Here is a 25,901-nt window from a genome sequence, read left to right as displayed (position 1 = left end):
GATTGTCTTCTGTGTACAATCCCATTCAACGCCTGCCCTTGAATCCGTCGCTGGAACGCTTCAAAACAATCGCTTGAATCCCTACCAAGTCGTCCCTCTCGTCCCTCTCGTTACCTTTCCCCTCCACGGTGCATCGTCCACGATGCTTCCGGAAACTGGCAGCTGTCCTCTTCTCCCCAGCCTGACGCACTAGTACAACGTGAAAGGAATCACTCGTCTCCATTTGTGAGGTACCTCCGATATCATCAGCCTCGGTGCCATGAATACCCTTCGCATATCCAAGAGATGCTGCCAGAATGTCCTGTGCTCGGATCTTGGACCTTACGCCAGCTAAGTAACGCATCCAATCTCAGTCTGTCAGTTTCGTAAAATGTTTGTTCCAAATCCAGCCGATCTCTCTGGTCGGGTCATCTTGATTGATGGCTAGCCAGAGTTCCCCCTGCTCGGCTATCACGTCGAATATCTCCCCAGCAACATAAGTCAGATACCGGAACCCGCCTTGTTGCCTCGATCGGTCAATATTGAATTCATAAACGCTGGCTGCAGTGAACAAGACCCCCGGTTCTGGATGTGCCTCAGCGGTCTCAGATTCCTCCCCTTCCTCACCATCCTGACCTCTCGGCATAGCGGGCGAGAAAGTGCTCGCTCCACTCATGGCGTGCAGGCTAGACTGCGACTGATTTGGTTCAGGGGCTGCTGAGTAGAACGTAGAGGTGGAGGCGTGTTTGACTCGCATCGGCGACTCGACGACTAGAGGACCAATTGAAGGGGAGGGCGCTTCCAGGCTCAGTCGAGGAGTTGAATGGCGGGTTTCTTCTATCTGGCCCGGGCTAGTACCAGGTCGAGAGACGTTTGCGCTGTTGACAGTGTGGATTGAGGCAGCCGGTCCCCGGCTGCCGGTCTCTGGAGTCTTGGGTATCCTTCCTGAAGTCGCCGACGTCGCACGAATTCGACTATTGACAAAAGTGAAGGAGCTTCGCTCACTTGGATCGTCGTTCTGGGAGCTGAGCGGCCCTCCGCTGTTCCGATAATATTGATCTGCCATTGAGAGCTGGGGTCCTTCTTCGTTTGCTGAAACCGACCGCTTGGTCACACTGTTCCAAGAAGGCTGTCGTGGGGAGTCCTCACTAGCCAGAGTTGATCCTGGGGTCAGGAATGACACCATGTTGACAGCCTCGGCTAGCAACGAGCCATTGCAGATGCTCAAAGTCAAGGCCGCAGCCTCATGGTAATCGAAATCCTCCTGCCAGTCCTTGACAATATCGGCTCTGTCCAATTTGTCCAGCGGAACATCCATCAAGGCCGAAAACTTCTGTCTGCACATTTCCAACCAACTGAGGTGAAGCTCAAGAAGAATTGCCAGGCACGACTTCGCTAGTTCTCCCGTAGACTTGAGGAGGCGTCTCATTCTCTCTTTCGCTTCCAGATTTAGGGCCTCCCATTGCTCCATGCGCTCTGTCATCTTCTTATCGAGCTTTTCGCCTCGATCCCTCTTGTTCTTGAACTGGTTATAGTCGAGCAGCCTCTTGTCCCGTTTCTGGACCAACCCCTTGGTATCGTTCTTGAACTTCGCCAACATTGCGGTCGTCTCCCCCATTGGCTCCAGTATCCGCCTCGTCACCTGGTCGACGTGATCTGGAAGGGCAATCGAGGTGATCCCACGAATCACGATGGCAAACTGGCGGAGCCTGCTCTCAGCTTGGGAGTGGCTGGTATGCCCAACATCAACCCATGCTTCCGCAGCAGCAGCAAGGTCGCACATGTGAACGACCCACTGTTTGATGGCATCAAGGTATCCCTGACAATCTCTCGCCACCAAAAAAAGATGAGCAATGTTGTTATCATAGCAGATTTTCAGCTTGGTGTACTCTGCGTCCTCATACATTTCATTGATACCCACATGTTGTCTCAACTTTTCTGCACGGCGACCAAATGCCTTTGTGAAGCCGTTTCGCACGTCCGAGTCTTTCCGCTTCCTGTTAAGAACCTGGTCGACCAGCTCGGTGTGCTTTTTGACCTCATTAATGCGCACATTAATCTCAGTGACATCTTCTGCTGCTCTGCGAAGAAAGATGGCATCCGGGTGTGTATTGGGGGTCGCCTCTAGGAGCTGGTTCAGCAACAAAGGATATTTCGTGATCCGTTGAATCGGCTTAACCAGTAGTGCATCCAAGCTCCAAGCGTTGGTGATATCGGTTGAATTTTCGCTGCATTCCTTGAGCCATTCTTTGACAGCAGATGCTGACTGCAGAGCTTCCAATCTTTTATTTGCCGCATGTCGTGTCCGAATGTATTCAGTGTATACTTTCTCCATATCACTTATCGAGGCTTCAAATGCCTGGCCAACTCTGGTGAGCTCATCCTTTTCGGCATCAGTCATGTCTGCCACACTGTCGATCGAGGTGGCCGAGCTTTGTAATGTAGAGGCTCGATTAGTTTCTTTCCGGCGATCAGTTCTCTCCATCACGTAGGCTGGTCTCACCACTTGTTTCAGAAGTCCCAGAAAATCTTTCGAAAATTGTTGCACGGACTCAACATTGCCAAAGAGGATCTTGCTGTCTTCATCACTGATGGCCACCACGGCGGTCTGTTTGTAAATGTCGCACAACACTCGCATGTCTCTCTCGTAGGTATATTCTGTATCGACCAATTCTTTGAGCACATGCCTCCTCTTGGTCAAACGGCGTTGTTCAGCAGTCTGTTCTTCCACAGAAGGCCTCGTAGCGCTGGAGCTGGATGGCATCATTTGATGTTCTACGCTCGATCTCGCAGATATTTGTGACATTGCAGTAAAGGGTCTTGGAACTGGGACTGCCGGCGACATCGATGGCTTGATGCCGGTCAAACTAGACCTGGAGATCTGATCGATCGATGGCATTTTGGTAACTGGAGGCGGTGGTGGAGAGTGGGACGGGGGTCGTGGAATACCAATGTCCGCCTCTGCCGCCAGGGTGCCTCTGTTTAGATCGACATAGTTGGTCTCTTCGTAACCTAGATCGGAGAGCGCCTCTTTTGCTGCCAGTGTCCCGGTCTCAGGCGCATCTCGAGCCAACGAAGAGGGCTCCCGTTGCGACCGAGCGTCTAACGGTGAGTGCAAACCAAACTGTAGCCAGTCCCCAACTGACGGTGAGGTCTCCGCCCAGTCCTCTGCGCTGTCCAAGCTGGGCTTATACCTGTGGGTTCGATGATTTCGTTGCGTGGGCGGGGGATGAAAGGGCGCATAATGGAGAGCCGAATCCTCAGGCAGGTTGTTAGAATTGTCACTATTCCCACCGGGCATGTCACGTTGGACTCCCTCGAGTGACTCGGAGTGAAGATACTGCTCTGACTGAGGGCGAGAATTCTCAGCCTGTTCCCAGTGACTGCTGTATTCTTCAAGCTCTTGTAGACATAAGCGTTTGACTTTCCCCTCATCAACACGCTCCGCATCGGCTAGGTCCGGGGAGATCTGGATAATACGATGGTAGATGCTATCCACAAGCTGTTGGTCCACAACTCCGGAAGGCGTCTGTTGCTGTAGAACGATATTCACAATCGTGTAAGTGTCATTCGACTCAACGCCCCCGTCGGAGTCATCCTCGCCGCCGGAGCCGTCAGACAAGCAATCGGATTCCACCTCCATAATTTCCTCTCCTCGACCTAGCGAAACCGTTGGATCGCCGTCAGCTGCGATTGTTTCGTCAATCTCCGATTCGCGGTGGTTTTCTATTGAGGAAGTCCACGAGCTTCTTCCATTGCTGCCAGGACGCATCGACCCAGAGTCAAGCGGGGGGACAAACGGTCGATAGCCTTTTTCAACGGCCTCTTCGTCATCAAGATAAGTCGTCTCTCGAAGCATGAGGCGGACAGATACCTCATCAGCATGATCAGAATGAAGACGAGAGACCTGCGAGGTCGAGGATATGGGAGAGTCCGAGCCCTGACTTCGAAGAGCCCTTATCTGATTAAGTAACGACTGGCCTCGAGTCTGGAGTTGTGTCTCGTCATGTTCGGGCTCCATGTCAGTCATAGTCGCTTCAGTAGCGTCAGTCTTCTCGGTACCGGCAGCAGAGTAAGGATCTTGATCGGATTGTGCAGGCAGTAAATGCGTGTTCAGCGTAAACGGTATGTCACTGAAGGATGCTTCGGGGCGACCAAGGGTGGGAGAGTCCATCTCTTCACCAGGGTGCGGAGTGCTGCTTTCGACAACTTTCAAAGCGTTGAGGGTGAAAGCTCGCTGGTCTTGTGTAAGCTCGTGCCCAGAGGTATAAAATGCACGCTCATCAGATGTGTCCATGATTGGTTCGTCCACTATCACGGCCGGAATCTCATCTCGTCCCATAATCTTCTGGTTGATTTTGTCAGATTCTTCAGTAGAAGCAGTTGTGCTGTTCGTTTGGTTAGCTGAGCTACTACGAAGTCCGTGTCTTTCGTTTTCAAGTTCTTGCCCTTCTCTTGACCTACTCAACGCTTGAGTAATTCTCAACCGTCGAGCTTTCAAATCGATATCGGTAAGTTCCGGTGGCCTTCTACGTCCGAGAGATTTCTTTTCATTTTGTTGCTTCGCCATCGTTTCAAATTTCTCGGCCATCTTAGCACGAGATGCTGCAGTGGTGGCAGCAGAGACTGGCAATCGCGGCCTCGAGCTTCTCAAAGGTGGCGAAACCTTTGGTGGAGGGGCGATTATGTTTGCTCGGAGCGAAGGGCTTTTCTCCCCAGTAGCGGTACGGGGCCCTCGGCCTTGCTTCCCTGGACTTTTAATCTTCACGGGAGAGCGAGGTCTACGCCGGGGGCTAGCAGGTTTGCGGTCTCCTGAGGGTGAATGATTCGGTAATGATTGTCCGGATTCGTGCAAGCGTAACGGAAGTTGGGAGGAGAGAGGGAGGCAATCAGTAGGCGAGTTGGCAACCGAATCGGAAGCCATACGGTGATGTCGTGTACTCACTGGAATTCGTGATTGTCCGGATGATCTTGCTGAAGGCTCCAGCAGATAGGGTATCTGGTTTGCGCCAGTAATGCTTTCTGGATATTGAGTTTGACCCCCATGGTGAAGAGCTTTGGACGGCGCCCCTGCGAAATCGCTGTTGGCTCGTCGATGTTTCTGCCCAGAATCGCGTGGCATTGATGGAAGCCCAGCATGAGACTGTCCGAGAGGTTGCCAGTGCAAGCTGGCAGATGGTTTGGACTCTTCTTGGATTGGAGGGCCCCGCATTGAAGAAAACATGGGATTCGGACTGTGCATGGGAGATCCCTCTGAACCACGTCTGCGACGGGGATTAAATATACCATAGCCTGCAGCAGGCAAGGTAGACTGTGTGGGGACAACTTCCCCAAAGAGTAGTTTGCGGCCACCTTCTTGCACTTCCGGATTACTAACGACCTGTGTCAAGCGACCAGGAGAGCTTCCAGCGCCGCGTTGGCCGTTGTCGTTGCTCAAAACTCTGGTTTCTGCAGCGGCTGCATTCCTAGTTCCTCTAGAATCGTACATCCCCGGTCTCGGTCTCGCAGGTTGCGGAAGGCCGCTTGAATGAAGGTCCGCTGCTCCTTTGGACGCATATGGTAAAGGACTTGCAGTTCTTGAAACGGGACGGGGGATTTGCTGGATGGGCAAGGGTGGGACTTCTTCCGGCGATGCATCGAAGCGCGCTACGAGGTCCTTGAAAGATGCCTTCCTCGATCTGGAAGGATTTGGTGCCGCTGGAGAAGACTTTGTGTGATCGCTATTCCAGGTTCCATTCGCCAGATGCTGAGTATTCAGAGATAGTTTGCGCGAAGTCACGGAGGACCTGCCAGGGCGCGTTGATGTGCCATCGTTTGCCTGACTAGAAGCGAAGCTGGACTTTCGCCCGTTAGCAGCCCGCCCTTCTCCAGTATCATAAGTCGTGGTCCGAAAGGCTGCTTGATGTAGGGCAGCCGGGGATGCACCCGAGAAAGGTTCCTGGTACTGTCTGTAGAACTCGTGCGGGTCGACGGAAGGGTCTTCGCCCCGAGCAGGGTCGGAGGTAACGTTGAGGTTCGAGGCTGAGGGCGAAGAGGGAGTTCGTGAACGCTGGGTAGCAGGCTGCGGTTGTGTATACGTGGTCGAAGGGAGAAAAACCAGGGACCGGTTAGGTGATTGAATCTGCGACGGGGAGTTTCTGTTGAGATCGGCGAGGTTTATCTGCGACCGCGACGACTGTCGGCGATGATCAGATACATGATAGGTATCTTGGTTTGACACCACGGTAGGCATGTCGTCAGGAGGACAATGGGTTTGGGTGTCGGCCCAAGCCCAAGTCACGCAGAGGCCTTCCTTCTTGGACGGTGGTGTCTACTGTGCAGATGCATGGCCCGGGCCCGACATCGCTCGTTCTCTGACGCTTCCGCTATTGTGCTCAGACCTATCAAAGTGTATCCCAGTAATAGTCCTTCTCTTGATATAGAGGGTCAAGTCTTGCACGCAGACAGCTGACAGCAGTGACACCAGAGTCTATGGGTCTTCGGCAACTTCGCTTAGATCGGTAGGGAGGCACAGCAGACGGGTCTTAAGTGAGCATAGGCGAAGACCACAGTAAGTCGAAAATGCTAGGATCTTCACAGGACTAAGAAGCCGATCTGCGAGCGCAGGTGGACAAGGAGGGATTATTGAGGCTGTCGGATGTGTGCATGTGGTCGTTCAGAGCTCAAGTGTTCTGTGTGGCCGGGTTATCGAGCACCATAAGGGCCGCAATACCACGTTCAGATGCAGCGTCGTATGAGGTGAGGTCAAGGGCACAAGTCGGAGTGTTTGGACATCAGAAGATGTTAGGCTGCGGTTCTCTCGCTCGTCACGATTCCGTACAACGGGTTGGTGTTTGAGGCGGATTGCCGGCAGCAAGCGACTGGGTGGATGCCGTGCAGTTGCTGGCAGTGGAGTGAACTAGACACCGCACCGCAGCAGTCAATCAAACTCCATATACCGGGACCGGGGAACTTGAAGGGTTTCTGATGGTTGCTCCACGGGCACACCTAACCTACGGAGCATGCTGGTGCTGCTATGTATCCGTACAAGCATCCATCAATGCCTGACCCACTGGTAAAGAGACGACAAGATCTACATGGACAACAGAGAATGCCCTTTGTTTGAGAGATTTGAACCCAACAAAGACCAGCAAGAGTCCCGCAGGTCACGTCGGTGTCGGCATTAGGCCAAGTGCGTGGAACAGTCAGGGTTTCTTCATGGGTTCCTAAGGCTTCCCTAATTGTTCAACCGAACTCTCGTTTAACCCAGCTCATAACTACCTGGTAGGTACCTAAACATATCCGGCCTGAGCCCCTGGTCAACAAACAATAAGCTAATTAATAGCCTCCGTACTACCTATCCGTACATATCCTCGGACCTCCAGCCTCGATGCGTACCCCTGTCGAGATATATCGGTACCTGACACGAATACGCGCTTGCCCGTCGCGCGTCGCCTCTTCATCTCCCTGCCCTGCGCCACGCGTTTGTCTACACCATTACTCCAGGGTTGCCCATGCTCCCTCGTCTCATGTTCCCCTAGTCTAGATCAACCTGACGATCTCGAGAGGGGACGTTTGAACAGGTTAGCGCCGCCCATCCTCCTCATCGCTTCCTACAACCGCAACTCTTGTGATCGTGAGCAATCTGGGTGTAAGGGTCATCGATGAGGAAAGGAGTGCATAGGTCCATTGACATTACAGTATTTGGGGTCAAAGACCAGATCCCCCTGGGGCTGATTTTGAGCTCCTTCTAGCAAAACCGGTCGTCACTCGGTGCGCTGTATTCATGGCCAAGAAAAGAAAACACCAGTACAACCTGAGTGCGTCGAGTCGTCCCATCAAACGCCAGCGAGTCACCGATCAGAAGTCTTCTTGCCCTGATGATACAGCCTCATGCAATGCGTTGCCAGACATCCACCATGGCGTGCTGTCTTCCCTGTACCCCAAACTATGCACGTTGAGGCAGTTCCTTCTTGCCAATTTACCTTCTACATCCCGTGTTCGGCGGCGCAAAGTGACTTCTTTTGGAAGCGATGATGCAGCTTGCTTCTTCGATACTTGCTTGGTGGGCGTTTTGAAAGAGCCGTCCACTACGGTCAACAAGTCACGCAAAGTTGATTTTGCTACCTTTACCCAAAGTCAACAGCGCGCGACTGGCACCAATACTGCCCAGTCACAACTGTGTTGCATGAGCGAAGTAAGGCGCCGCGACATCTACTCACTTCTCCTCGAAGCAGCCTCTAACTCGATTGACAGATCATTGATTTTGTCATTTGGTCGCTGTTCAAAGGCCAGGCCATCCTTGGTACAAGGCCTCGCCATATCCTGTGCCATGGTCTGCAAAGGGCCACTGTGACCAATGCTCATGGGCATGGGGGCATAGAGGCAACTTTGCTACCTGGCATTGTTCGGCACCATCCTAACGCTAATCTGGAGCAATTGAAATCTAGGCCTTGGTCGGATATTCTCTCGCTCTTGGGTGAAGATGGTGAAGTTATATTATCAAGTTTGTTCTTGGATTGTGGGCTTTTCACTCGACTACCCTCTGGCTCTGACAATTACTATCAACTGAGTGGAATTCCCATTTCCGAACTGACACCGCTTCATTCTTCACAGTCAGGGTGTCCCCAGTCGGCTCAGACTCGGAGTACACAACTCTCAAATATTCGATTTGTGAGAAATCGAATACTCTATGCCAAACCATCCTTGAATCGCAATGGGAAAGTTAGAGTTGGGTTTTCTCACGCACATGTTCTTCAAAGATTCTCAGATGCTAATCGACGAGACCACACTGTTCATGTAATGAAGTACATTTTTCCACGTCAATACGATCTGCACAACGTTTTTACCTCGAGAGTCAACTCCACAGAAACCACGCAGCAATTCAAAGACTACACTTTCCGAGAACAAGAAATGTCTGGCCAACACACCACATCTTCGACATGGGTCCCACGACGGTTGCGTGGCGAGGCTTTTCGACTTATTCAAAAGGTTCAGCGACGTCAAAATAGTTGCTCGTATGGCCAACTTTTCAGGCACCACTGCTCCATCGCTGCTTCACCGACAGAACGCCCTCGGGCATCAGCCTTAAAACAACTGCGGCAGTCTACATCTAGTCCCGAGGCATTGAGCACTCAAGCCCCATTGTCAGGCTCGTCAGGGGATATTCTTGAGATTCCTTCCATTGAGCACGAGACCGATGCTTCCTTCATTCCTCATGCGACACCAGCAACAAGGGTTTCAGCGTTCTGCAGATCAGTCATCACAAAGTTGCTACCCAGCGACGCCTTCGGGTTAGGGCCAGAAGGTCGGCACAACTACAAAATGATCATGACAAAAATGGACGAGTTCATTCACATGCGACGCTTTGAAAGTATGACTTTGCATAGCGTTGTCCAAGGAATCCGTCTGAGGCCGATTAGCTGGCTTGCTCCACAGGGGAAGCTCGATCAAAAGCTGTCCAGATCCGATTGTAACAAGCGTCTCGAGATTTTGTACGAGTTCGTATATTACATCTTCGACTCTCTGCTCGTCCCCTTGATTCGGACCAATTTCTATGTCACTGAGAGTTCAACGAACCGAAATCGCCTGTTCTACTTTCGACATGATGTTTGGCGAAAACTCTCGGGGCCTAGTTTCGCGGTCCTGAAATCCAACATGTACATTGTGGTTCCTCCCAGCCATGCGCGCCGAACACTACGATCGCGGACCTTGGGTTATAGCCATTTGCGACTTCTTCCCAAGAGCGAGGGCTCGAGACCAATCACCAATCTCAGACGTCGGCAATTGCGATTGGTTTCTGGAAAGAGGGTCCTAGGAAGCAGTATCAATGCTCAACTTGGTGCTCTGTTCAGCATCCTGAATTTTGAACGAGCGCGTGACCCTTCGCCGTTAGGCTCCGCCTTGCTATCGGTGGGCGACCTTCATGGTCGCTTGGTGCAGTTCAAAAGAATGATTCCATCAGGGTCTCGCCTATACTTCACGAAGGTCGATATCAAATCTTGTTTCGACAGCATACCACAGGAGCACTTGCTCAACATAGTCCAATGCCTGCTTGGAGAGCCAACATACAGAACGACGAAATACACAGAGGTCAAATTCGTGGAGGACGGAGTGCGAGATGCCAAAAGTCGACTCGGACGTCGCTATATTGGGGCAGCTCGGGCCGCTGATGACAACGCAGTATTCTCAGAGTCTCTAGCTTCTGATATTGCGTTGAAGAAACGCAAAGTGGTATTTGCGGATACGGGAAACCACAGAATCTCGCCCCGAAGATCACTGTTGCAACTCTTACAGGAACACGTGGGCAACAACATTGTGAAGATCGGGAATAACCACTTCAGACAAACATCAGGCATCCCTCAAGGTTCGGTGCTAAGCAGCATTCTCTGCAGTTATTTCTACGGGGCTTTCGAACAGAGTGAACTGAGTTTCTTGGACTCACGGTCCAGCTTGCTTCTACGGCTCATTGACGATTTTCTCCTGGTGACGACTGACGATGGCCTTGCGCGAAAGTTCCTTGATGTCATGGTTCGAGGCAGTGAAAAGTATGGCATAATCGTCAATGCTGAGAAATCTCTTGCCAACTTTGATGTGTCAATCCAAGGACGAAAAGTCCCTCGAATCCACGGTAGCAATTTCTTCCCTTACTGTGGATTGGGAATCGAGATGAGCACCCTGGAATTAAGCAAGGACCGTGAGAAGAAGGACGCATACATCAGTAACGCCTTGACAGTTGAAACTTGTTCGAAGCCTGGAGCAACGTTGAGACGAAAGATTCTGACCTCTCTGAAGCTACAGATGCATGGCATGCTGTTAGATATGTGTCTGAACAATCGCCAGCAAGTCATATCAAGTCTGCTAGGAAATTTCACCGAGTCAGCCATGAAACTGCATCGATACATGGCAAACATTCCATCACACAGGAGACCTTCGCAAGGCCTGATTAGGAACTTGTTCATCGACTTGGTGGCAGTAGGCACGAAGCTTTGCCGTGCGAAGAACAGCAACAACGGACATATCAGCAAGTCTCAAATGTACTGGATCGCGGCCTCGGCATTCGAGCGAGTGCTATTGCGCAAACAAAGTCACTACCGGGAGCTTCTGGGGTGGCTGAAGTCTTTGAGAGAAAGCACTGCCGTGAGGATGAACTTGGGGCCGGCAAGGCTGGAACAGATGCTGCAAGAGAACGAGAAAGCATTCCGTGGATACGTGTATTGACTCAATTGGGCCGGACTGCGACTGTAGCAAGACAGCGACAGAGTGCAGTGTCACCGGTCATCAGATGAAATGCATTACATGTAAAAGGTGGGCCATGACAACGCACGCCAAAGCCATGGAATGTGTCGGCACTCCGTACTCCGTAGTGTAGAGTCTAGAATTGAAGAAAGGAAAGGACAGGAAATGAACGTAATTAGAGGCAGGTAAACAGTTTGGGCGCCGCGTTGGCTGCGGCCTCGACGTGGCATCAGTTGGCCTGCGCAGGCGGATGGAGTCGACTGCCATTCACCTACCATCTGTACGGAGTACACCAACGACAACAACAACAACAACAACAGTCAGTAATTACTAGTCTCCATCCACCAGCCTCCTAGGCCATAGGTGCCCGCCACCCACAAACCCATCCCCATCCCAGTCTTCGCCATTCATGAAAATGCATCAATGCGTCCCAGCCAGCGCCAGGGCCTGAATGCACCTGCCTCGGAGCATTTACATTTCATACATCGCTCGCCCTCTTCCACGGTCGTTACATTTACAGAGTACGGATCCTCCATACACAGTCTCTGTTCCAGCGATCGACCAGCCAAAGGAACCAGAACCAAGAACCAAGAACCAAGAACCAAGAATCTTGCATCCCCCGACTCTTTCTTCCACACAGCCATTTGTCGCCATGAAACGCCGACACTGCGTCACCATACGATCCTGCCTCTGATTTGACCTCTTTGCACGTCCTGCTGCTCCCTGTCCGGAGCTACAAATCGGAAATCTGCGCTTACAGTAGTCCTTGTCCGGGGCCTGCGACGCGTTTCCTTTCCTCCTGAAACCTACCCGCGACCGGATCCAACAGCAGCCGCTATACACCCTCATTGCAATAGTAACTGATTTAACATCCATCCCCTTCCTCACAACCGGGCGAGCCGTTAAGAGTTGGGAGATCTGCAAGCCTGGACGAACAGTGGGTCGAGACCAAAGTGCTGTCAATCCCTGAAACCTTCCCAATCGTCGAGGTCGATTGTCCACTGTGCAGAGCCAAAACCTGCCAGCCCCTTCTTCCCGCCCAGTTTCTCACCCGCTAATACCAGGCCCCGAGCCCAGGGTGGTGGAGGTGCTCCAGCAAGGCCCGGACTTCCTTCAGCACATGTCAGCCTGTCATTGGGAATGGAGAATCCGCTAATCCAACCACCCCTGCCCTATCTACGCTATAGTTTGCAGACTGGAGCTGTCCCATCATCATGCAAGCCGTCAGCGCCATTTTCGAGCCCGCCAATCGTCCCGGCATCTCCTCCAGGGGTTGGCCCATTAGCACCATTCGAGGCCTTCCTTCTTGGCTCCTACTACCATCCAGCTTCGACTCTCGAGTTGACTGACGATCAAGCCATCCTCAACCATGACCACACCATCTGGCGCATGCCGACACTCGTTTCTTCAACACTTCCAAAGCTGGAGCAGCCAGCAGAGATAATATCCCACTTACGCACCGACTCTCGCACTGGCACCACCAACAACAACTCTCGTTCTTCGGAAATTAAATTTCCACCTGTATCTTTGGAGCAAGTCAACCTCTTTTCGCACCCTCAGCACGAATCCGACTTTGTCAATGAATTGTCCATAAAACCAACACAAGGCTTACACCTCGCAAATCGTTCGCTTACCTCCTTATTCAATGCGCATACTTCCGACATGACCACGACAGCCACCAGTGCTCCAGGATCGCCTCCTGACTTGGCAGGAGATCGGTCCTCCAAAGCCTCGTCTTATTCTTCCACCTTTTCGAGTCCAGATGGCTTGGATTCAGATACTACAAACTTTGAGGAGATTGGTCTTGAGGACGACAAACACGCGGCCACAATAAGCTACCATGCCCGCGACATCTCGGTGCAGTCCTTCGGGTCACAACACGAGTTGATGCGATCCAGAGAATCGGGCTTGAGGGAGAAAAAACCAACCCTTCCACAATTACAAACACACGGAAGAGCATTGGGCTATCGGCACGATTCGGCACCACCTAAAACAGTTGGTTCAAGAATGATGATGCTGAAACGCGGGTTCACAAGCCAAGAGACATTCTATCCTCTCGGTAATATAAGACCGAGGTCATCATCTCCACCAAACCGACGAATCCTGGCATCTGCCTCAACGACATCCCTCAGTGCGGGCGGTCTACGACCGATCTCTCAATCTCCGGCGTCCTCCCTTGGGGTACCAGCACGTCGTGCGTCCTGGCAACCGCACCGGAAGACCGTCAAGGAACTAGAGGCTGAATACGATGACTCGGACGATGAACTGCCTGAGGATGCTAGTCTCTGGAACGTGCCAGTATCTCCTTTTCCATCGGGAACCCGGTCACATCGGTCAAGTCTTCGCGGAAGCCCGGAAAGAGATGGGATTGCTCACAGTCCTCGACCAATCCCGCTCGCGCACGCCAAAACAGCTCCCGAGACGCCTCCTCGGCCGACCCTGCATTCCCAAACGTTACCAAAGCACAGAGGATCCTCATCAAGAGCGGTAACTCTCAACCCGTCCGTATCGAAGCCGTTGTCGCCGCGCAGTGCAAACCGAGTGTCTCCTGGGAGGACTAAGTCGTGGAATTTCGTCATGGCCGATTTGAGTGAAGAAGCCAGGATTATCTCGGAAGCTTTGGAGTATCACGCCGAGTCCATGGGCCAGGAGGCGCGTGAAAACCTTCAAGGAGGTTCTTGGCCAGAGAGCATGGAGACACGGATTGATCGTGCTCCAAGAAGATCGCCTATACAATTGCCTCCGATTCAGAAGAGCACACTGGATTTCATGCCCATCTCCAAAGAAAAGGAAGCGGTTCTGTCTCGCACACGACCATCATGGTTGCCACCAAAAGATCCCAAAGAAGAACGTCGACACCTGGAAGAATATAAACGTATGATGGCAGCCTCCATGGGCACGGAAAAGAAACGTCGCACAAAGCTGCAGGCCCTGCAGTGTGGAAAGGACGACGCTCGGGACTCTCTGAATCGAATTTGGCACTATTTTGTGGCTGAAACGACCGATCTTGCCACGATCGACAAACGTGTCAACAGTCTCTGTTGGCGTGGGATTAGTCCCAACATCCGCGGGAAGGTCTGGCAAAGAGCCTTAGGGAATCCGCTGGGTCTTACCAGTCAAAGCTATGAGAAAGCCCTCCACCGAGCCAAAGAGATCAAGAAGCGGCCCACTGAAGAGCTTGATCAGAACGACAAATCCATGGAGGGGTGGTTCGTGGACATTGAAAGGGACGCTGAGACAGCCTTTCCCGCACTTCACCTATTTCAACGGAATGGGCCCCTTTGGCAAGATCTGATCGACCTATGTGAGGCATATGCGTGTTACCGGAGCGACGTGGGATATGTATATGGAATACAACTTATCGCCGCGCTGCTTTTGTTGCAGCTGCCAACACCTGCGGATGCTTTTGTTTTGCTAGCCAATTGCTTAAATCGGCCGGTGCCGCTGGCATTCCAGAGCAACGATCTCTCTGTGACTGGGCGAACATATAACCACGCTGTTTCGACTTTGGGAATCAAGTTCCCGCGGCTTCACGAATATCTCTTTGGCTCCATGGAACAGGGCGGGCTCGGGTTTACCGCGGAAGAGGTTTTCGAACCAATGTTTCGAACCATCTTCTCAAACGGTCTGGATGTTGACCGATTGTGCCGTCTTTGGGACGTTTGGGTTTTCGAGGGCGATCAAACCCTGGTCCGAGCCGCGGTGGCAATCCTCGGCAGTCTGCAGTCTCAATTGTTCGGCGTACGTGGCGATGTCGACTTGAAGCGGCGCAACATCCAAGAAATGCTTGGATGGGGACCATTCAATCGACAACCTCACTCTGGCCACTGGAATTTTTCAGCCTTGGGGAGCGAAGATGAGTTCATGGAAGTAGTCCGGGTTGCAGGCACACTGGACTACACGGGCAACTGAATAATAATAACGAAGTGCACCGACCTTGTACAAATGGATGTTGTCGGGCGCGACCTGGATAGGGGTGTGGGATTTTTCCTCCTCTGGATCTGAGGCTTTAATCGACGAACTTTTCATGATGGATTATGACTTTTGTTGCACCACTAGGGGGTGGAAATATTTGTTTCTCGTGCAATCTGGCTCTTGGTTGGGTTCGCCGAGCCAATGCCCTCTCGTGGCATTCGGCCTTTCGATGAAGGAGGTTTGCAGAAAGCGATTTTCGAGGCACCAAGTCCACATGTGGATGAGAATGGTCAGCATCATGCATCAGGGAAGCTCAGCCTCGTGTGCATATAGCGCTGTTGTCCCTGTTTCTCTTCTTTTCTTCTTTTTGTTGCTGTATGAGATCAAGACCCTGACGAGGCCGAGGCCGAGACGAGACAAATTTAATACAATTACTTGTGCTACAGTAATCGTACATCTACAAACGCTGCGCTGTTGGGTTTTGCCTTGATCTTCCATTCGAACTTGGACGGATCCTAAGGACTCGACAGGAGCGGTGTTAAGAACCCCCCGGCGGCATTGCGGTCAGCAAGCTACATGTTTCCATCCACTCCAGGCTTATATCCGAATCGCCCTAGCACTGGCCTACACATACCCATCCGACACCAACCCGACATGCTGATGAAGACTACTAGTAATATAAATTAACTCAATGTGGATACATACGGAGTACTGTACACATGGAAACAAGTACAAGTAATGACTGGTGGGCGATTGGACTTACAGTACGGAGTACCATGCTTATGGTGAGTGATATATAGTATATTGTACATATTCCAGCCTGAGCCCTCCGGCCGGACCTTATGCCCTCTGTCCATCCAACTTCACTCTTCACGGGCTCGCGGACTACTCCAAGGCTGCCATCCAAAGTCTATCGTCGAGCCAGGCACGCCACGCCCCGACAGCACCATCATCTAAAGAAATCATGGTCCACCTGATCCTCACGGGGGCGACCGGGCTCGTCGGGTCCAGCGTGCTCTCGCACATTCTGTCGCTGCCCAGCGGCGGCAACATCACACGGCTGAGCATCCTGACGCGCAACCCGACGATCCCGTTGCTGGCGACGCCGCCGCCGCCAGGCACGCCGAGCAGCAACAAGAGCACGCGCATCGAGGTGATCGAGCACCGCGACTTTACCACGTACCCGCCCGAACTGCTCGAGCGGCTGCAAGGCGCCGACGCGTGTATCTGGGCGCTGGGCGTGAGCCAGAACAGCGTCGACAAGGACGCGTACGTGCGTGTGACGCGCGACTTTGCCCTCGAGGCGGCCAAGGCCTTTGCCGGGTTGAGGACCAGCAAGCCGAAGACCAAGACCAAGAATCAGACGGAGACGAACACGAACACGAACACCAACACGGAGACGACCACGAACACAGACATTGACAGCGACGCTTCCAAGTTCAAATTCATCTATGTGTCGGGCGAAGGCGCCACGCTGACCCCGGGCCCGTGGACGCCGCTGTTCGGCCGGGTCAAGGGTGAAACCGAGGCCTCGTTGCTCGCTCTGTCCAAGTCACGACCCTCGCTGGCCGTGTATTCGGTGCGCCCGGGCGGCGTCGACGGCCACAACCAGCCCTGGCTGTGGCGCGATATCCTGGCCAACCGCAGAACCGCCTTCGAGCGCATCTACCTTCCAGTCTTGTTGGCGCCAGTCCGCTGGGCGAGTGGCGTCGGCCTGGCCACTGTCTGGCATTCTCCCACCGACGAGCTGGGCCGCGTGCTCGTCGAGATGGCCGTAGACGAGAGCAGGGCGCCGTTTGAGGGGCCAGGCGTGGACGGCGAGGGCAGGACCTTGGCTAATCTTGCTTTGAGACGGCTGGGGCGGGCTGGCAAAGACGGTCAGAATGGAAATGGGCATGGACAATGAAACAAGCCCGTGGTAAACGCCCGAGTCAAAAACCTATTTGTATCTATATCTGTATCTGTATCTGTCACGCAGTGGCCAATGCCCGCTATATCTCTATCCCAAGTCGCTGTTATACTGTGTCTCCCGCGCGCTTGGAGGGGGTTTGGGTATATATATAATCAATTCCTGTTTTCCCTATGCATGCAGAATTTTCTCGCAACAACATCACTAACTCATAATCAAAATCTCCGTCCATATCTTTCGTCAATGATACACGTCTCAAGCCAGATTGGTCCTTTGGTCGAGCACAACTCATGAAAAGACTGGATCAAATCATCAAATCCTCATCACGACATACCGAGTCCCAACAAAACAGCGGCAATTGTAACGCAAACCGCAACAAACAAGTCACTCTGATTGACCTTGACGCTGGGACTCCCTAATGACGCGCCAGTGGCGGTGGGAGAAGCGGTGCTGGTTGAACTGGGGACACCACCAGTGGCCCCTCTGGTGGCATCCAGCTCACTGAAGCCGTCATCGCCGTCACCTCTCTCGGCGGCCACGTTCTGTTTGAACCAGTAGTTGTTCTGGCCGACAAGATTGCCCGGGGGCCAATACTCGCAGACCAGGAAGACGCCGCTGACATTATTCTTGCCGTGGCAGTCGGTCCATCCGCAGCCCGTCGCCTGCGTGCTCTTCCATACCAGCTGCGTGAAGTGGCCCGTCTCCTCAGTGAAGCCTGTGGGATCGCTGCTGCTGAAATCATAGTCTCGCCGCTCATCTCCCCATGCCTCCACCGCGGCCGTCACATTGGAATACCCTTGTGCTAGGTTCTCACCATACGGGCCGTGCGAATGCTCCCACACACACTTCTCCGAGTACGACTGAGCATATTGGGCGAGAGTCTCGTTCCAGTAAATATACGAGGCTGAGTGTTCATATCGATAAAAGTTGGTGGAATTGAGAATCGACTCTCGGAAGTCCAGCGAACCTGTGTACTGTGGAGACAAAGGCATCGTCGGCGCCGCTGTAGTATAGTAATGGGTGATGGTTGTAGCGACGACTTGGGTGTCTTGACACAGCGTTGGCCCGAGATACAGCGCAAGGGTTGTCAGGCAGAGGCACAGGCGGAACAGTGCAGCAGGGTGCATTTTGTTTGTATGTTTATATGGATGTTATGAACGACTGTTTTCTGCTCTCTGTTCCTGTTCCCTTCTCTTTCAACCCTTTCCAGATGGTCTATAATAGCATGGTGGTGCTGACAAGGGATGATCGTGAGGGTATCTAGCAACGGCCTGACAACAATGTTGTATGTAGATGTGATGTTGTTCAATCGTGTGGGTATGTGGTAAAGGAATGCCGTGTAGTAAGAGACTGACTGGACTATAGGCGACGACAATAGAGAGTGAAAAGTAACACGCTTGATAGTAATCAATGAGAGAGTCTAAGCACAGGTAGACAAACCATATTGAGACGATGCAAGGTGACCTGAGCCTGTCGAGGATGCTGATGGTCAGCTATGGGCCCCGGGCCTGAGGTGTTTCCAAACTGCGCCGCTCTGTCCGTGAGGGGCGACGTCATTGTTGTTGAAATCCGTGAATCCAGGCACTTCAGGCACCTACCACCTATACCAGGGATGCTTCTTTGCCAACTGACTTCACCAAGTTGTTTCCTTTTTCCTCGTGTCCTGTCCCCGTCCTCCGTGCTGATCCTGGGCAAGCAGGCAGCCTGACATAAACAAACAGACCGACCTACTCTTCTCCTCTCCTTCGGACCAGCCGGATTTGCTAAAGACAACTCGTCTCGGCTGGAAGAGTGCAGGCCATAATTGGCGAGGAGAAGCAAACAATGAAACCGTCCATTACGGGGGTCCACCTCTCGTGGCAATTAAAGCACGGTTTACTGTTCAGCGGTGAGTACCATGGTGTCACCTTGGATGAGCATGCAAGAAGATGGACCAAGATGAAGGATACTGGTAGCAAACAGACAATCAGGGGGGAACTCATACATATGGCCCTCCTCAGATGATAGAGCAGCTAAAGTCTTGCTCTACGATTCCAGCTGTAGAATGTTCTCTTTCACAGGCCTGTGTTGGGAGAGTTTATACAAGTGTTAAAGTCGTCATACGACGAGGCAGTGTTTCCAGCCTACTTCACTTCACCTTCTAAACACACCTGAGTGTGACTTCTTTCCATTTCGTGCTCACTTACTCTTGTCGTTTCTATTTTGTCGTCGCAGCCATTCCCTTCTATCGTGAACCACCATTGTCCAGTCAATCTCAGACAGTTGCGTTTGCACTGGCATCCAGCCATTCCTTGTATCCACGGACAAGAAGGACATGAGTCTGATAAAGCCCCGGCTGCATCTCCCACGGAATTCACTGGTCGTAAGTGCACACTTAGCCTCCAAGCAGCGGGCGAGAGAGGTTGATCTTGACACAGACACGAATGAGCCTACGACTTTCACAGGGCACGGCATCCGCTCTGTAACGTCTAAGTCTCATGTAGGCGACTCCTCTGATCTCCTGTGCAACATCAGAGCAGACAAGGGGCAGTATGCTGAAGCAAAGCGTTGCTAGACGGTCACAGAAACTCCGTGTCTCGTCGGCCAAAACCGCGACCCAACCATGACCGAGGTCACCGAAGCCTTCCTCCTGAACATCTTCAGCAATAAGCTGGCATGGGAAGTTGCCCACAAAGCTGCTCTTGAGTCATCCAAGGTGTATCGTAAAGGCCTTCTCTCTCGTCTCGCATACCTGACTGTCCTCAAGCAAATCACTGTCCCGGACCTCCTCGAGCGCTGCCAGATAATCAAGTCAAAAGCCAGGATCATCGATGCACAAAGCGTAGCCAACCACTATGACTGGATGCTGTACTGGCTCGACTTGCCAGACATGGTCGACGAAGTGGTCAAACACGCCAACTGGGTCAAGCTGCTCGAGGAGGAATATATCAAGATCGAGCCTGTCTGGAGGGATTTCTGGTCGCTCATGAATGAGCCTGACTCGACTCTACTTTGCGCACCTGTGATGCCTGTTCGAGACAGAACCCCTAGCCAGATCTATAGGGAGCTGGCCGAACACAATACCAAAAGAACTTTCCTGCAGACCCGCATCTTGGAGGGTAAAGAATTTCTCCTCAAGTTCTACAAGGAACCACCGGCCTGGTCGGCATGGGGGACCGTCGAGACCGAAGACAGTAACCTCGACGAGGAGAGGAACACTGGGTTTGTCGAAGAACTCGAGGAGGATGAAGGGGAAGAAGAATTCGAGTTGTAAATAGAGAGGCCTAGGAGCAGACAGAAGGATTGACAATTGACCAAACCTGTTGATCTATTGGCGACCCTGTGCATTACATGACCGTGCATGCCTCACCTCGAACCTTGCCCTCGACCCTGCTTCTGACAAGCAACCAATCGCTCCGTCTTTCCGCAAACTCCACTACCTCCTCGACCGTAAAGACGCCTTTATACCGCTCGCCGTCTGAAATGATCGTCGCCATCTCTGCCACATCCCGCTCGCTTTCGCCACCGATCAGATAAATCTGCGCGACCTCACGGAGGGCCGAGAAATACGATGTCAGGTCATTGTTCTTGAAGCCGGCCACAAAATTCGCATAGGCGGTCAAGTCGGAGAGAAGTGGCAGAGCACCCAACGTCGAGATACGCTGGCGTTTGATATGTTTGTTCAATGTGGTGAATAGGCGCAGGCCAACTTCTGTTGTAAACACGTCGAGGAGAGTCTTCTCCGTTGCGCCCTTGAGCATACTTGTATGGTGTGAGACAAGCTGAATGACGAGAGAGGCCGTTTTGGTCGGTTGACCGGAGAAATCGAGGATCATTGAGTTGGAGCCACCGGTTTTGACTCCGTTTACGCTGCTGGTACTAGCGAGTTCAGGATAGAAATCGGTCGGAAGCTGTGTCGTCGCGCATAAAAATTCAACCTCGTTCATGAGGACATCAATGCCTTTGCCCAAACCTGCAGCCACCCGTTCGTCAAGCATCGCTTCAAACTTTTTCTTCTCTTTGACATTGATGTCGAGGAAGTCGTCGCGGTTGGAGATGCGCAGACGCACTAATTCTGACTCATAGAAGACGTCGAGCATTTGCTGGATCAGATCACCGACATTCACGAGTTCAAGAAATGTGACCAAAGGAGCAACTTGCATTGGCGGCGTTGATTCGGCGTCCTGGTTTGCTTCTCGTGGGTTGTAGAGCGAAAGATGCTCGATAGCCTGGTCGAAACCGGCCTTGACGTGGCGGACACCAACGGATTGAAGAAGGGTGATGAAGATGGCAGAACACTGATTGCGGGCTGCCTCCCCTGGTTTGCCTCCCAAAGAGAGGAATTGAGCTGTTCGTTCAAGAGAAGCTTTGGCGGCATGGACAAGATTTAGCGCCACTTCGATGGAAAAGAGAGATCGGATATTCTCCAGCTTTGTATTCATCAGGGCAGCTTTGGCAGCCAGTTCAGACGTCGGGGCTGCAACCGGGAGCGATGGAGTCGCAGTCGCCGGAGCCTGTGCATTGGGGGTCGACGGCCGAGATGTAACACCAACGTCGCCATTTACTAGAGCTTTCGCTGTAGTCTTGCTGTTTGAGGAACCCGAAAAACTGGGGAGGATATTGACAGGCATCATGACCACTTTCTTGAACGATGACATAAAATCCTTCTTGTCAGCTTGGCGATTGATGTTGGACATGAGGAAACTTTCGGTCGACGCTGCCTTTTCTGATAGTGCTCGATCCCATTGCTCAACCTCAGAATCTGCTTTCTGGCGGAAAAGGCTCAATTCTTCGGCGAGATACGAGTCGAGATGAGGACCAAAGATCTGAGTCAGGACGGCATTGGATCGGGATATGGCGTCATCGTCGACATTATCGGGAAGAGCAACGGTGGCAATGAACTGTTTGGTCGCAGCAAATGCTCCGGACACAATTCGTAGATACACAGACGCTCCCAGAGATTGTGCATCTGCAAACAAAGAGGATAGAAATGGCAAGAGAACATCCTTGGCCACCTGTTCGAGGAAACGCAAAGAGACTTCTTTCGGGTTGGGAAAAACCGCCTCGATAATGACCTTCTCATGGCTAAATGCATCTTCCAATCTTTCAAAGAAGGCCTGAATCTTCTCTAGGGAAAGTTGACCATGGCCTGAAGAGTAATCGAGACAGTCCGACACCGTGCCAAGTGATATCTTCTGAGTGATGAGGTTGTTGTCGTGTAAGAACAGTTCCACGCAACTCTTGCCATCGTCCAGGTAGTACATGACTCTGGCGTACAGACGCATCCTTCCTTGGATATCTTTGTATTCATAGCCCCTCCGGAATTCCAGCAAAGCTGCCGTATCGAACATCTCAACCGCTTCCGCAAGTCGCCTTTCACGGGCTCCCGAGCCCGGAGAGAAATCACTCGCGGAGAATGTTCGCACATTAGCCAGCAGCTGTGCTTGTTGATCTGGCACAACGAAATCTCTAAACACGCGGCTTTCCAGGGGCTTGGGACACGAGAGTAGATCGAGGTAGTAGGGAGCCAACAGTTTGTAGATCTTGCCGTATTCTTGTCTGGCTTGTCCTCGTATGGATTTGACGTGTTCAAATACCGACAATGTTACATTGCGGTCAACCATCGATTCGGCAGCAACAATCGCCCTGGGACGTGACACTTCTGCCACGTCAAACCCATCTGCTACGGCCGGTCGGGCTCGCAGAGGTGAGAGCACGTTGGACTGGCGCCGCTGAGGAGATGAAGAGGAGTCGATATCAAACAGAACTTCGGGTCTGCCCTTCCCATTCACCACGGCGCGATCTATCATGCTTTGTCTCCGACCTGAAGTTGATGGCGCCTTGACAGGCTCGACTCTTCCTCTCGCCTCTGCATCGTTCCAACAGCCCATGCTCCTTAACCTCTTGATCCATCTCGCATCATCATAGACCATCTCATGCATTCGACGTGACGCTCGAGCGAATCGCAGAAGATCGGGGACGTCTAGGTAGTCGACAATAGTGGCTAGAACCTCTAGAATAGTTTAGTCTTCCTAGAACAATCTAGGAAAGTGCAGGGAGGCCCTACCTGCTGGGAGGACTGGTTTTGAGATGATAATATCAGCGAGCTTCAACGAAGCCAACGGATCTCTCCGCGGCGCCTTGTTGGCAGCTGGGGGCTTCTTTGATCTAGACATGCTGTGATAGCCGCGTTCGTGTTTACCCAGACAATCCACCGGCTCAGTTAGAGCCGTGCCATACTGGAAGAAGGATCGGCTGACCCAGGAATCTGATCATAGCGGCGCCAGTCTTCGTGCCTCGAGGTAAGGGGCCAGGGGCACCAATGGACGTTGTAGAGGTCGTGGACACCTAGGACAGTCAGAGGTGGTGATCGCAGGGTAGGTATATGTAGGGTATGAAGCGCAGATACAGAGTGCCAGGCCTGATGCCCAGTCTTCGAGCTGTCGCCGCTTTAATTTGTAGACACACCCATTTCTAGGAGTATAGACACTCCCCACTTACGGAAAAGGACATATGCTCAATACGAAACGCACGAGGACCCTTGAGTATACACGGACAGGCCAATGTGGGATGGGAACATGCGCACTGGGAAGTTGGGAAGTACAAGAAAGCCTCCGACCTGAACGGCGCCAGCTATAGCGGCATGACCTCGGTCAGCACTCGCAAGAAACAACAATTTCATAGACTGCGATGCATAAAACAAACGACATCCACCGTACTCCGTTTAGTTATCCTGACAAGAAGAGTGGTCATGCCCTTTTGCATATTTGCTGGATGCTTTCCGCCGAGCCCAACCAGCCACGCTACGATCAAATCCGAGTAGGTAGCTATGGTGGTCAGCCATCCCTCAAAAGGCATCATCATCGAGCGGGTGATTGCTTGAGATTTGCAACTCTCCATTCTAATCTTCCTCGTCATAGCCGTCTTCATAGTCATCCTCCTCGATGCCCTTTCGCTTTTTGTTGTTGTTTCCATCCACCTTCCTGATGGGGATTTTGATGCCTTGTTTTGCAAACTGCCGATTCAACTCGGTGGTTTCGATCACACCAGGGAACTTCTTGGCACTATAAACCTTGAAGGGCCGACTGAAAGCTGTTGCCAGACACGGTGCCTCGCTGAAAAGCTCGGGGTTCTGAAGGCTGCCACTGCTGTCCCCCTCCGTGAGGTTAAACTCCGACAAATTGAAGAAGTTCATTTTCAACCGGAACCATCCTTCAGTACGAACGCTGAGGTCTTGAAGCACAAACCACAATCCAACCTTTCCTTTGTTATCAACCAACCGGAAGGCACTTGATGATGCGCTTCCAATAAGATTTTTGGCGATCTGAGTGTCTTTTGGTGGTCCGAGGTCTTGGGATGAACGAGCAGAGCGTATCTGGCTTCCGGAAGATATTGAGCCAACAGTGGAGGCACGAGAGTTGTAGGATGGCTCGTAACCATTTTGGTACTGGGCATTATATGGATATGGTGGATTTCTTTGTGCGTAGCTGGGACCACCATTGCTGTACGGACGTGGATCGTCGTTGTTGTAGGCCGAGGAGGCAGAATTTGGACCGCTCGTGGTGGGTGATGTATAGGTCTGAGATGAGTATGTTGGGGGATTTGTAGTGTTGTAGGTTGGAAGCGGTGCTGCAGTACCAGGTGTAGGACCTATGATCGTTGTAGGATATGCCGTTGTCACAACTGAAGAAATGGATGGCGAAGTGTTATTGTGCTTGACACAATTATCCTCTCGAGAACCGTGGAGATTCCACAAGTCGACGTTCAGAACCAGTCTCGAGAGATCTGAGACTTTTCTGCCTGAGGTTAGCACAGCACCGTCAAGGCGGTGGCCAGGCGACATACTCATAGTCAATCTCTACTCCCGTCCTTGGATTAAATATGATCAATCTGATACATGGCGGAGGGGATATAGGCCGGCGATCCTAGTGACATGTCAGCAATCGGTGTTCCGCGTTTGACCGTGGTAGATGTGGTACCTTGTCACCAAAACCGCACATGCGAGCTCGAATTGGCTGCTGGACAACCTCGAGTGCCCATCCTCGACCCTCCCATATCCTTGATATCGGTGCAGGGCCTTGCACATTGAAGTTTGCATCGTCATTTGCATCGCTACTCTGGCTCGGACTCGGCGGCGGAACGTTGGTGGCCGGCATATTGAACGGGGGGTATGGGGAGGTGTTCTGGGTTGGAGATTGCACAGGTACCGAGAGGGGTGGTGGTACGGGATGCTGCCCTGGTGGCCTTTGTTGGTAGTTATGCTGATGCGCCGGATACATCTGTTGATGCAAAAGGAATTTTGACGTCGAAGAGAGGCAGAGAGGAAGAGAAAGAGCGAGGGCGTGTATCGCAACTTAAATACGACGCCCTGAGGACCTGCCCAAGTCCCTCAGGTGTCTGTTGAGTCTTTTCCGCAGCAAAGTTTCTTCACCACTGTATGCTCAGTAACGACAGGCAGGGGCAATGGGAATCTCTATCGGAGTTCCAGTGCGGTAGTAGCTCCCGTGGCCTCAGGTCCTCATCGAAAGTGGTTATTATCTGAAGAACTCGGCGGCACCCCTCCCGTGCCACAAAGTCCGGTTTGTGGAGTTCGGCTCGGGCGTAAATATCGAATCTAGACTCGAACCACAGAATTTAAATGGACAAGAGGATAGCTTAGCTGAGGGATGGCCGTTGAGGTGACACAGAGAGTCGGAGGAAAGGGTGAATAAGAGGATCCTTTGTGTCGGCTTCTAGGTGACACCAGTGGAAAGTCAGGGCTTGCCGTGGAAGTTATCCGTTGTATTTATTGGCCAACGGATGAAGAGTCGGGTTGATATGACAGTGACAACCACGATCTTCTGACAGGTTTGACGGGACCCTCGTTTAAGGCAAGACTACCAAGATCTGTCAGGTTGAGAGG

The 25,901-nt window shown here is 52.2% G+C and overlaps 8 protein-coding genes across 8 annotated transcripts; 4 read left to right on the top strand and 4 right to left on the bottom strand.

The window, feature by feature from the left end:
- Positions 1 to 349: 349 nt before the first annotated feature.
- On the bottom strand, positions 350 to 6,211 carry A1O3_08505 (uncharacterized protein; the record flags this gene model as incomplete). The annotated part of the gene is made up of 1 exon (XM_007738602.1): positions 350 to 6,211. The coding sequence occupies one exon, from the start codon at positions 6,209 to 6,211 to the stop codon at positions 350 to 352; it is 5,862 nt and encodes a 1,953-aa protein (XP_007736792.1).
- Positions 6,212 to 7,744: 1,533 nt separating this feature from the next.
- A1O3_08504 (uncharacterized protein) lies at positions 7,745 to 11,178 on the top strand (the record flags this gene model as incomplete). Its single annotated transcript, XM_007738601.1, has 2 exons — positions 7,745 to 8,155; positions 8,215 to 11,178. The coding sequence occupies 2 exons, from the start codon at positions 7,745 to 7,747 to the stop codon at positions 11,176 to 11,178; spliced, it is 3,375 nt and encodes a 1,124-aa protein (XP_007736791.1).
- A 1,680-nt stretch (positions 11,179 to 12,858) lies between these two features.
- On the top strand, positions 12,859 to 15,108 carry A1O3_08503 (uncharacterized protein; the record flags this gene model as incomplete). The annotated part of the gene is made up of 1 exon (XM_007738600.1): positions 12,859 to 15,108. One exon carries the CDS (start codon positions 12,859 to 12,861, stop codon positions 15,106 to 15,108), a length of 2,250 nt encoding a protein of 749 aa, XP_007736790.1.
- A 967-nt stretch (positions 15,109 to 16,075) lies between these two features.
- A1O3_08502 (uncharacterized protein) lies at positions 16,076 to 17,017 on the top strand (the record flags this gene model as incomplete). Its single annotated transcript, XM_007738599.1, has 1 exon — positions 16,076 to 17,017. The coding sequence occupies one exon, from the start codon at positions 16,076 to 16,078 to the stop codon at positions 17,015 to 17,017; it is 942 nt and encodes a 313-aa protein (XP_007736789.1).
- Positions 17,018 to 17,343: 326 nt separating this feature from the next.
- Positions 17,344 to 18,147, bottom strand: A1O3_08501 (uncharacterized protein; the record flags this gene model as incomplete). Its single annotated transcript, XM_007738598.1, has 1 exon — positions 17,344 to 18,147. The coding sequence occupies one exon, from the start codon at positions 18,145 to 18,147 to the stop codon at positions 17,344 to 17,346; it is 804 nt and encodes a 267-aa protein (XP_007736788.1).
- A 1,475-nt stretch (positions 18,148 to 19,622) lies between these two features.
- On the top strand, positions 19,623 to 20,273 carry A1O3_08500 (uncharacterized protein; the record flags this gene model as incomplete). Its single annotated transcript, XM_007738597.1, has 1 exon — positions 19,623 to 20,273. The coding sequence occupies one exon, from the start codon at positions 19,623 to 19,625 to the stop codon at positions 20,271 to 20,273; it is 651 nt and encodes a 216-aa protein (XP_007736787.1).
- A 73-nt stretch (positions 20,274 to 20,346) lies between these two features.
- Positions 20,347 to 23,175, bottom strand: A1O3_08499 (uncharacterized protein; the record flags this gene model as incomplete). The annotated part of the gene is made up of 2 exons (XM_007738596.1): positions 20,347 to 23,012; positions 23,067 to 23,175. 2 exons carry the CDS (start codon positions 23,173 to 23,175, stop codon positions 20,347 to 20,349), a joined length of 2,775 nt encoding a protein of 924 aa, XP_007736786.1.
- A 725-nt stretch (positions 23,176 to 23,900) lies between these two features.
- A1O3_08498 (uncharacterized protein) lies at positions 23,901 to 25,155 on the bottom strand (the record flags this gene model as incomplete). The annotated part of the gene is made up of 3 exons (XM_007738595.1): positions 23,901 to 24,795; positions 24,845 to 24,924; positions 24,979 to 25,155. 3 exons carry the CDS (start codon positions 25,153 to 25,155, stop codon positions 23,901 to 23,903), a joined length of 1,152 nt encoding a protein of 383 aa, XP_007736785.1.
- Positions 25,156 to 25,901: the final 746 nt, after the last annotated feature.

This window comes from Capronia epimyces (genome assembly GCF_000585565.1).
Source record: "Capronia epimyces CBS 606.96 chromosome Unknown aczIQ-supercont1.8, whole genome shotgun sequence".
NCBI classification, from domain to species: Eukaryota; Fungi; Ascomycota; class Eurotiomycetes; order Chaetothyriales; family Herpotrichiellaceae; genus Capronia; species Capronia epimyces.
Note: the sequence above shows the minus strand (reverse complement) of the source record. Positions and strands in the feature narration are given on the sequence as shown.